The sequence below is a fragment of the Amphibalanus amphitrite genome, unplaced genomic scaffold, assembly GCF_019059575.1.
Source record: "Amphibalanus amphitrite isolate SeventyFive unplaced genomic scaffold, NRLGWU_Aamphi_draft 001372F_arrow, whole genome shotgun sequence".
Taxonomy (NCBI): Eukaryota; Metazoa; Arthropoda; class Thecostraca; order Balanomorpha; family Balanidae; genus Amphibalanus; species Amphibalanus amphitrite.
Window position 1 is genome coordinate 92,014 of NW_024882865.1, and position 10,770 is coordinate 102,783.

Below are 10,770 nucleotides of genomic sequence, written 5' to 3' on the forward strand. Positions count from 1 at the left end.
GTGGAGACCCCAGCCCCGCGCGGGTTAATGCATTGGGTGAGCCAAAATTGTTTTACAGTGGCGCTATTAAAACAAGCTCTCGAACCGATTTAACATCATTTCTTGCATGATGCCTGATGGTTACAGTAAAAAAGAACAGCTAAAAAAAACTACAAAAACTATGGAATGCCTTTTTGAAAGCTATTGAGCACCCCCAATGATTTTTGGAAAACTACACCCATGGGTTTCTGTGATAATTGAATCATTGCTTCAGCCAGCTTCACCTGCCGCCGTGCAAAACATTAAAATAGTTTGGTTATTTTATTTATTGCTTGTAACAAAACCACTCGCTATCAGCGACGAGAAAGGATTGAGGAATGAAACAGGATGTATGCTTACATTTAGGGCAGCACCAAACCACGAACGTTAAACAATCACCAATCTTGTAAACCACTAGGAGCTTGAAAAAAAAACAAAAGCATTAAGTAAGTGAAATCGTCTCATGCTCATTTGTAATTTGGTCGTAACCTTTGGCGGATTCAGAAAGCCGGTGTTTGACGCTGCAGACTGTAGAAGCATAGGTACGTACTCCTACAAGTATGTATGATATTCAGTCTGAGAACTCATCAGATTTCGCTGACAAGTTCATCGGTCATTTGTCCCATCCTCGTCGGACCAAACAACAAAATCAATCGACGATGAAACCAATAAAATTATCACAGCAGAAAGCACATGCGTACGACTACGGCTTTCTCCAATATGATAGCAAATGATAGCGCCATATATCGATATGAATGATTCATAATAAAGCCTCACACGGAAAACCAGCAATCCTTTATAGTCGTGCTGATCACCGAACAATAATGGGTATGGAATCACGATACAATTACTAACTAGTACCTATACCTACACCAGCTGAGCAACAACAGTCATGTAACAATCAACATCGTAGGGTAACATTGGCGAGTCAATCATCCGACGCTCTCTATACATGACCTTATTTTGAAGTCCCTGATCACTCATCATTGATACATTTCCCTACTGAACACAAGTGGGCACCACCGGCACGACATGCCATGCAAGCATCGCAACGGCCAGCGGAGCAGCTATAACTATAACAGCTATAAATACGATGCAGAGACTAGCGGATGTGGAAATTTGTCCCGTCCTCTTCAGGAATCCAGAAATGATGGCTTGCAATTTGTTCACACAGCGCCAAACCCTTAGCAGTTGCGGTGTACGATCAAGGCACGAGCTATCTCCGGTATCACACCGACTTTTCCAGCTTCTTCACTCCTAACTGGTGTCGGCAGTCATCGATGAGGAAACTGGAAACAATGGCGAACAGTTAGGTCAGTGTTTCACCTGCGCTAGAATGACCACTAAACACACATCAAACAACTGCTCCTCGATTCCGAAGTCATAACACTTCCTCGCGCTAATTTCAATGTTCATAGAAAGCTCACCTGTACCAGAGCAAAGGCAGCGGTGACGTGCTCAGATGCCAGAGCGCATGCGCGTCTAGTGTCCACGCTATGGGCGGGAAGTCGGCAGTCTCCAGTAGGATGGAGACGGACACAAGCGTCACGGTAAGGGCGCATTTCCACACGTAGGGCAGCGTCCTCCGCTTCAGACCGCACCATACCAGCCAAGTGATCACGTTCAGGGCGCCTGTCGGTGTGCGGACGGGTCATATTAACTGGTGTGTTCGGGGTAGCCGCGACTGTGTTTTATTAGCGAGCTGAGCACACGATAGCGAGGAGATAAGCGATGAAAAAAAAAAACGATCCGGACTGTAAAACTAATTATCCAGTGACAAATTCAATGATTTTACCAATGAAACCGACTCTGTAAGCATTCGCTGTAGCTAAGAGCTAAATGAAATTTATCGTAAGAACTGCTTTACGATTAATGCAAAAATGATAGCATTGTGACTTGTAAAATTTTCTCTGACTCTGCCTGGTACCAATGATATTTTTACAAAACATTTTGCCTTTTTGTTGACTTTTACTTGACGTAGGTAGCTTGTGTTGAGAAATAATTTAAGCAACGGAAGAATAATTACTTACCTACAAAGATGTTGGCTTTCATGTTGTAGCCATAGTCAAATCTGACCAGAGACAAGTACGACAGGTGGTATATCAAGAAGCCCATGCAGAGAAGAGAGACCGCAATCGAAGGAAGGCTCATTTGGGAGCCTAGTAGCCTGTAATTAAAACGCGCTCGTTGTAAAAAAAAAAACGGATTCTTGTATGCTCAGTTTGCTCACTGCTCAGTCGCCTGATATAGTCAAGGAAAAAAGAACTTCATTGTGAGTAAAACGTGACTTAACTGCACACCCAATGTATTATGTGTGCCGTGAGTGTCGTTTCTATCGTGAACTGATGCCCGATGCCGCTGCAGAAGTTACCTGATGCAGGCCGAATAAAAGGAGAAGAGAACCATGGAGAAGGCAGAGAAATAGTCCAGCTTCTCTGTGGAGTCAGTGTCTTTGGTGTGGAACACAAAGGACCAGAACCAGCCATTCATACACACCTGAGGAGCAGTGAAAACATGGTCAAAACGGCACAAACGGCGGCATCTGAGAGGGTAGGCTATTGTGCTGTTGTGACAGCACACACAAGTGACCCTAGTTCGCTAAGAAGGTACAAACTTCTCAGAGGGATGCCTGACAGACCAACTACAACCATCAGGCACTTTTGTCAGACATTAGAGTGGGTGAATCAGCAGTTAGCACAACTATTTTTGGGAAAAGTGACTTACCAGTGCGTATGTGATCCACAGCCAATAAAGTGGTGCATGCTGAGGCACAAGTGTCCTGAAATGCCTCAGCATTACTACATGACACATCAGGTTCATGAGTGAAAAGATGGCACTGGCTGGCTCTTGCATTCCCAACCAGCACACAAATGGCCACTGAAAATAAACAGATGAAGATGAAAGGCATGACACTGTTGAACTAATAAACAATGGCAGAATGAAACAATATTTAAATTCAATACCTCCATTCTAAAAAAAACTGTTAAAGGAAAAGGGCCACCTTCGTGAAATATGAAGATATCGTTGTTTTTCATTTTGACATTATTATTTTTCATTTTCTTTTTAAAACTGGTGCCAGAAGTGCACAATTTGCGAAAAATTATTTAAAACTATTTAACATATTGGTACTATGTTGATACTCTCTACGGCACCTACTGTATGATGGCATAGCGATGACGTCACACTCAAGCCAATCAGCGTTCAGAAGACAGACTCGTCGAATTGTGTCAGATAAGCTGATTGGTTAAAGCTGAGCTGGTTGGAGCTGATTGGTAAAAAACCAAAGCCTCGCCGCGGGTGGCTGTATTGTCGGATAAGAACGCATTCCTGGGATAAGGACGCATTCCTGGCGTATTTTCTTTTAAAATTGCCGATAACTACGAATGGAGGCCGAAATCGGCCGTAAGGAGGTAGACAGACAGGTTTTCGGACACGGGCTACAAGATGGCTATCTCAGTTTCAATCCCCATGTTAAAGGTGGCCCTTTTCCTTTAAGTAAACAATAAATACCTAGTCATCCAATAACTTGTCCAAATGTTCTGGTATGATAAATATGACAAAGAGACATTGACATTGGAACACATAACAGGAACAAAATGATTCACCTTGCCATGGAACTGAGGTGTGGTTCTCCCATTTTTCACAAATTCATCAACTGTATTCCACATGCAGTCATACTTGCATTCATCCGGACATTTCCAAATGAAGCCATCACCTGGAAATTGAAATGTGAAAAGATTTTATCATAGACCTCTGTATACATGGACTGGACACAGAAAATCCGGCCATGACCACAACGGCCCTAAAAGTAAATGCTTATAACTCGAGAGCCAGTTCACCTACGACATCCATTTCTTCACCGCCGCATAGCCCCATTCATTGAAAATGATGGGGATCATCCGCCGAACCGATGCGGTGTAACGGGGGAGCACCAGCACGTGGCGCGTGAGAGATGTTTATGAAAATGGCGTGACAGTATCTCGGGAACGGCTGGACCGAATGAGTTCAGATTTGGCACCCAGCTAGGTATAACACACCTGCCAATAACGCATGTCCCAATTTTGAGGTGCCGATGCACGTGCGCACGTGCACACCCCTTTTTTGTATCTCAGAAACTACTCGTCCGATTTCGCTGAAATTTTGTATACAGGCAACAGCCTAACAACCATTGCTGGTTCCCACCTCAAGCAAGGGGTGCGACTGCACGTGCGCACGTGCACACCCCTTGTTCATATCTTGGAAACTAGCCGCCCGATTTAGCTGAAATTTTGCATATACCCAAGTGTCTTATAACCATTGCTGGTGTTTGTCTCAATGTTGAGGTGCCGCTGCACGTGCGCACGTGCGCACCCTTCCAGTATATCTCGGAAATAAACAGTCCCATTTCGTTGAAACTTTGAATACAACCATGGTCCCCACAACTACCGCTTATTCACACCTGAATAGTTGATATCATAACTAAAAATAACAACAAACGACTCAAAACTGTTGATCGTGTAATCCAACAGATTCTGATCGTTGTAATTGTATGCGGATAAATATCCGGTAGTTGGTGAGCATTTGAGCTAATTTCCTATGCTGTTGTATTCAAGGATACTTGTTCTCAAAAACAGTATTAAGAGAAAAAACGTTAAATCGCTTTTATTGCTCTGAAAGGGGATAAAAGTGCAACGCTCATGACGGACCGTCTTAAATAAATTCGTCCTAATGACGGCGACGGAAAAGAGCACGTGACTTTCTGTAAAGTATCATTAGCATTATTCCCAGACCTACGTGTTTTGTCATAAAATAGGTATGAAACTGGAATTGTACATTTAAGTTTCACTTTTAAGTGTTTCATATTGAGGACTTATCATTAGTTTCGGTTGAATAATTGGTGTCGGTGTGCTTACAAACTGATACGTTATTAGATGTCACAAGTAGAAGATTATTTGTTAAACAATTGTTCGTTTTTTAGCTGCATTTTGGAGAAGACCATTTACCTACAAGATCCCACAGGAAGTGCAAGCAAACGTTCCTGATTGACGCATCGTTACATCTATACACTGTGGTTCCATCCACTCTTAGCCAGATCTTTCCCAGCGTGAGTAATGCTTTATAGCTTGCTTCATTTTTATTTGTCTTTGCTGCTTTTTCTCTGGTATGTTTGCTCGCCAAAGTCGGTATTCAATAAACCAGATTAGTTACTGCACTGCCTACCATGCTTGGAAGGCATGCTCGTAGACAAGATAATCAATGTCATCGAATTCGAATCAATCTATTTGTGAGTGTCATTGATCAAACTATAAAATAGCAATCTTGACGCATTTACATTCATTATTACTTTTAAGTCGTTTGCTTCTCAATGCAGGTGTGCTTGTAGGACGTAGGTTAATATCAAGTATCACTGTGTAAAGGCAGTTTTGCAATACATAAATCTATCCGAAACCTTACTTTTGCAAACACATTTACTTGTTCTTGTCATGCTATCGTAATGACTTTGCGGATCATGCTTGGCGAGGGCCGCTTGTTCTTAAATGTAAAAAATTACCGCTAAGCACACATTATCCTATAAAGTGTGACCGACATACTTCTTTCTCTATTTCTTTCAGTGACGCCACTCACAGAGATAGTCAACGAGCCGCTAACGAACAATGCCCCCAGGATAGCACATCATCGAAATGCCAACTCCAGGAGCAGCAGCAGTCGCCGACATGATGTAGGAGGAAAATTTATCAGCAGTGTTCGGTGCTTGCTGAAGAGTACAGTGACCTTAAGCACCATTTGGCACAGTAAGGCTGATACAGCCTTTCCTCCCGAGTGTAGCCCACGATGCAGCTCCACAGGCTGACCGGATGCGGAGAATCATTGCCTACAGCGTCGTTCATCGGGATGCGTGGACGGAACACTGGAGCACGCAGCCGCTGTCCTAACGATCCCGTTCTCCGCCATCTGGCTGGTCCAGCGGTAGCTGCGTGCGACTGTCAGGTGACCGCTGCATAGCCCCACACAGGCCGTAGTAGCAGGGATCGAGCCGGCTCCGGTCGCCGCCCAGCAAACTATTCTGCCGGCCAAGGTCCTCACCGAGTTGTACGGCGCACGCTCTCTAAAAGAGTGGCCCATTTAGGAGACTGATAGAAAAGGAGCGACAAGATCGGCCGCAGTGCCGGTACATCGGCGAGGCCGAGTCGCTCCGCCGATCGAGCAACTGCTGACGCCTTTGAGTCGAGGCAGCTCCTGGCTGGAAGCGCTGCGGCCCAAGTGTAGCGCCTGACGGCTGACGGCAGTACAATACAGCTGCAATAGGCCCCAGCCCACTGTGGACTCGCCGACAACGAGAGGGCGGACGCCCTGGCCAAGGAAGCGGCCGGGCTGTCCCAGCAGATGACCCCGGTTGACGTCCGCACCCTCACACGGGTTGTTGCGCGGTCCACCAAGAAGAGGTGGCAGGCGGACTGGCCAGCTGGCTGGTATCGCACCGTCATGGGGGACCGCGCCCCCGCCCCGGGACGAGCCGCCACCAGGTAGGAGGCTGTTGATATCCGCCAGCTCCGGTCGGGTCACTGGAGACGATCAGAGCAGTAACTCCACCGGATTGGACGAAGATTAACGACCGAGTGCGCCCAATGCGAAGACAAAGAGTGTCCAGCGGGCCGCTGCCTGGTCTGCGGTGAACCAGCGGACACCCCGGCGCACGTGCTGCTCGAGTGCCCGTGCTTGTACATACGTCCCCGGCTCCGTGCGCTGGGAAATATCATCGGCGCGACCCACGACATCCAATGCGACGATGTGGTGGCGGCCTTGGCCACCGGCTACATGGCCCACAAGGGCCGTGTATCGGCTAAACTCTACCGCGTGTACTTTTCTGTCATCATTTTGACGAACACCCAGACCGCACAAGGGACACTGCATGATGATCCAGTTAAGCATCCAAGAGCTCAGTAGCCGTCAGCGCCATATGAATGGAGTGCCATCCCACTCCATCCTTCTTCTCATTTTCAATTTCATCCCACCGCCACCGGTGGTGGAACAGAAAGACTATGAGTGGCATGCACCAGCACTTATCCGCGGACATCCAACAGCTCTGTGTAAGCCATTACATTGTTGGGCATAGCCACTGTTGGGCTCTTGCTATTATTACAGCGGATTTCAAGGAACCTTTTCGAGAAGTGCAATAAGTGCTCGACCATTGGCGGGTCGGTGAGCCGTGTGACGCGGGAAAGCATGTACTCTCTAGCACATCTTTTTCGAGTGCCCTTTCTTCATGGGTGACTGATTGGGGGAAAAACGGCACCTCTTCCACCCGAACAAGTACCCAACAGCTCGTCCCGGGATTGGGCGGTTCAACAGTGAGCCAGTTTTCTCGAAAAAAAAAATCGCACAGCTAATTGATAAAGCGTCCGCGAGTGAATCCTGCATTGTTGTTAGCTCTTTTGTTTGCTTTGCTGTTTGTCATGTAGTAAAAATGCTACATCGTGCAGCTGACCGATGAGTGGGTATGTACCTACTGGTTTAATATGAGCTGGATTTTTTTTTCGGTGCTGAAGAACTATCAGCTATGTATACCTAAGTGTGCTCAGTCTGATCTGCAATACATATGTTTTACAATGCATGTGCTTTTACTTTTTTTTTTATAAATTTAGCTCGAATGTTTGAATGGACGGATTGACAGAGCCGGAGCCCACGCTAAGCGGAGCTTGTTGCGTAGACCCCGACCCCTACCGTCCGATCGCGCAATTCCGGGTAACGGGAGAATTTAGATGCCAAAGTTTAACGTGCCCTTCAAAGCCGGACACGGCCTGTCCCACTCAACTGACTTCAACTGGGTGCGGATGCTCCCACCAACCGCAGACCATCCCCGTCAGGAGTCTCAAATAACGAGCGCCGGAGCGTCTCGAACCCGGGCTCTCACTACCGGGAGTCCGATGCTCTACCAACTGAGCTACGGGACAGGCATTACTTTTACTACCAATTAACTTCATCGTTATACAGAAGTTCAGTCTCGTTCGAAAGCAAATTTCTAGGATACCAAGTGCATGAGTCGCATGTGATTAAGCTATGGAGTACATTGCTGCGTAGAAGATCTCAGCAGAACGGAACTGCTAGTTTCCGAGCTACCAATTAGGGGTGCGCACGTGGCGCGTGCGCACGTGCAGCGGCACTTCGAGCTTGTGACGAGAATCAGAAACAGTTAGCTTTGCTCTTGGGGAGGCATAGACAAAATTCAAGCTTAATCGGGCGGATACTTTCCAAGATATAAACAAGGGGTGTGTACGTGCGCACGTGCAGCCGCACCTGATAATGCAGAAGTTCAGTCCCGTTGGGAAATACGTTTCTAAGATACGCAAATGTATGTCGCCAGTGGTTATGGAGTACATTGCTGCATAGAAGATCTCAGCAAAACAAGACGGAACCGCTAGTTTCCGAGCCACGAATTGGGGTGCGCGCGTGGCGCGTGCGCACGTGCAGCGGCAATTCAAGCTTGCGATGAGCATATCAGGAACGTTTAGCTTGGCTCTTAGGGAGGCAGATACAAAGTTTCAGCTAAATCGGGCGGCTAGTTTCCAAGATATGACCAAGGGGTGTGCACGTGCGCACGTGCAGTCGCACCCCTTGCTTGAGGTGTGAACCAGCAATGGTTGTTAGGCTGTTGCCTGTATACAAAATTTCAGCGAAATCGGACGAGTAGTTTCTGAGATACAAAAAAGGGGTGTGCACGTGCGCACGTGCATCGGCACCTCAAAATTGGGACATGCGTTATTGGCAGGTGTGTTATACCTAGCTGGGTGCCAAATCTGAACTCATTCGGTCCAGCCGTTCCCGAGATACTGTCACGCCATTTTCATAAACATCTCTCACGCGCCACGTGCTGGTGCTCCCCCGTTACACCGCATCAGTTCGGCGGATGATCCCCATCATTTTCAATGAATGGGGCTATGCGGCGGTGAAGAAATGGATGTCGTAGGTGAACTGGCTCTCGAGTTATAAGCATTTACTTTTAGGGCCGTTGTGGTCATGGCCGGATTTTCTGTGTCCAGTCCATGTATACAGAGGTCTATGATTTTATGAAATACAAGAATCAAAAGAAATAAGCAATAAAGAAAACCTTTCTTAAAATAAAGCTTTATTTATTTTCAGTCAACACACGCTAACTAAATTGTCAATAATTTGCAATCCGAGTTCTTCAGGCTCCGAAGATTTAAGAACTAAATGGCCTGATCACAAAAACCTCTTCTTGAATTTCATCCTGACTTTATGTCAAGTTGCTGGTCTTCTCTTTTATTAAATGAGAGTAATGTGCAATATTTATGATAAAAAAGCTGATAACACTAAATATTGACCATTTATGAACATACATATGTATCATTATTTGCAACTGTTGGCCACATCACAACTACCAGACCTGATATTATAATTTAATTCCATCAGATTTCAAAGGACCTTCCTCAATCAATGCCTAGGCTAAAAATCAAACTGACAAACCTTGCTGTGCTCGACATTTCTCTTTGTAGCACTTTGCCACACAGGTTCGATAAAACTCAGACCTATCACCAGAAGAACACCATGCAACAGAAGTGCAGGTGAATATAACAAGCAATATATGATTGTTCATTTCTTTTTTAATCTTTGGTCTCGGCCTATATCCAGCAATATTGATATTCGCACAAGCATAGCGATGAAAATGAAATTAAAAATGCTTTTTTTTTGTCCGAAGCCAAACAAGGGGGACATTCAAATGTGCAACAATTCAAATTTGCGACACGCACGCAGGTGCTACAAATCCAAAAGTGCATCAACGACGAAAGTGCGATTCGACGGAGGACCTAATCGACAAAAGTTCTACAAAGTGCTACACTTTCATTGGCTGGCGCAAGGCTGGAGCTGGGCGGAGGCGAGCGAAGCGCTGGCCAATAGGAGGGAGTGTCACAGCCACAGCTACCTCGGTACTCTCTCTAGCGGCCGGCCGGGACGGCCACGCCGGAGCGCGGCAACGGAGCTCGGACGGAGGGGAGGGAGATCCGCCGCGCACAAAAATAGCCGCACCTGGCCGGTCCGCGCGCATACCTGGGACGGGGACGCCGGCGTGGACAATACACATTCCAGACGCCGCCGTCAAAACAGGGGGCCGGTCTCGGCCCTCCCCAGGCTGCGCGGCGGAAGGGTCAGGCGGCGCGGCCCGGTCAGGCCGGACGCGCCCGGGCGGCCGGCGTCCTCGCGGCCGGCCGGTCTCGGCGGTCTACCTGGCCGGCTACGAGCCACAGCCGGTGAACACCTACATAACTCATAAGCATTCATACATGCGGCGGTCACATGCTGATTTGGACAAACGATTTCAGCGAAGGAAACAGAAGACGGTGAATTCCCCAGAACCTGCTTTTTAATTCTGCATGTTATTTTTAATGCAAATTTGCAACGAAACACCTTGGAAAGCACAAGAGATCGTTTCAGCCAAGATAAAAACATCCCCATTATGAACTTCAATATCATGATATGTATTTTAACCCACGCACCGACAGGGGTCTGTCTGCGCCAACTTCTTACCGACGGGGGGGATGACCGCCCCCTGAGATCTCGAGAACGAAGTCAGATAGCGACAAGCGGTAAACGGCATGGGATACGCACGGACAAGGTCTACAATTTTTACAAAGGTCATTTTCAGGTCAGGTCAAAGATGACGTCACAGGGGTCAAAAAAGTCAAAATGGCGACGCTAGATATGGATAGTTTTTTTTTCTCGAATCACTTTCGAACTACAGGGTGATTTTTTTTACTT

The 10,770-nt window shown here is 46.8% G+C and overlaps 1 protein-coding gene across 4 annotated transcripts; it reads right to left on the reverse strand.

Annotated features, from left to right (window-relative positions):
- Nucleotides 1-287: 287 nt before the first annotated feature.
- On the reverse strand, nt 288-9,806 carry LOC122372558 (post-GPI attachment to proteins factor 3-like). Of its 4 annotated transcripts, none has more exons than XM_043349866.1 (7): nt 9,765-9,806; nt 3,624-3,733; nt 2,743-2,895; nt 2,390-2,514; nt 2,049-2,185; nt 1,446-1,650; nt 288-1,307 (listed from the first exon to the last, which is right to left on the reverse strand). In XM_043349866.1, the coding sequence occupies exons 2-7, from the start codon at nt 3,684-3,686 to the stop codon at nt 1,247-1,249; spliced, it is 744 nt and encodes a 247-aa protein (XP_043205801.1). In that variant the 5' UTR covers nt 3,687-3,733; nt 9,765-9,806; the 3' UTR covers nt 288-1,246. The 4 variants fall into 4 exon arrangements, with proteins under 4 accessions (XP_043205801.1, XP_043205800.1, XP_043205798.1 ...); XM_043349865.1 differs by lacking the exon at nt 9,765-9,806 and adding an exon at nt 9,481-9,737; XM_043349863.1 differs by lacking the exon at nt 9,765-9,806 and adding an exon at nt 9,664-9,696.
- Between the last annotated feature and the right edge of the window lie 964 nt (nt 9,807-10,770).

What these genes read in the sequence shown, in the direction of transcription:
- LOC122372558 (XM_043349865.1), bottom strand. Translation starts at nt 9,610, where the DNA reads ATGAACAATCATATATTGCTTGTTATATTCACCTGCACTTCTGTTGCA. An exon ending in CACCTCAGTTCCATGGCAAG is followed by an intron (nt 2,896 to 3,623) that starts GTGAATCATTTT and finishes GTTTATTTTCAG; the next exon opens with TGGCCATTTGTGTGCTGGTT. An exon ending in CTGCCTTTGCTCTGGTACAG is followed by an intron (nt 1,308 to 1,445) that starts GTGAGCTTTCTA and finishes CATTGTTTCCAG; the next exon opens with TTTCCTCATCGATGACTGCC.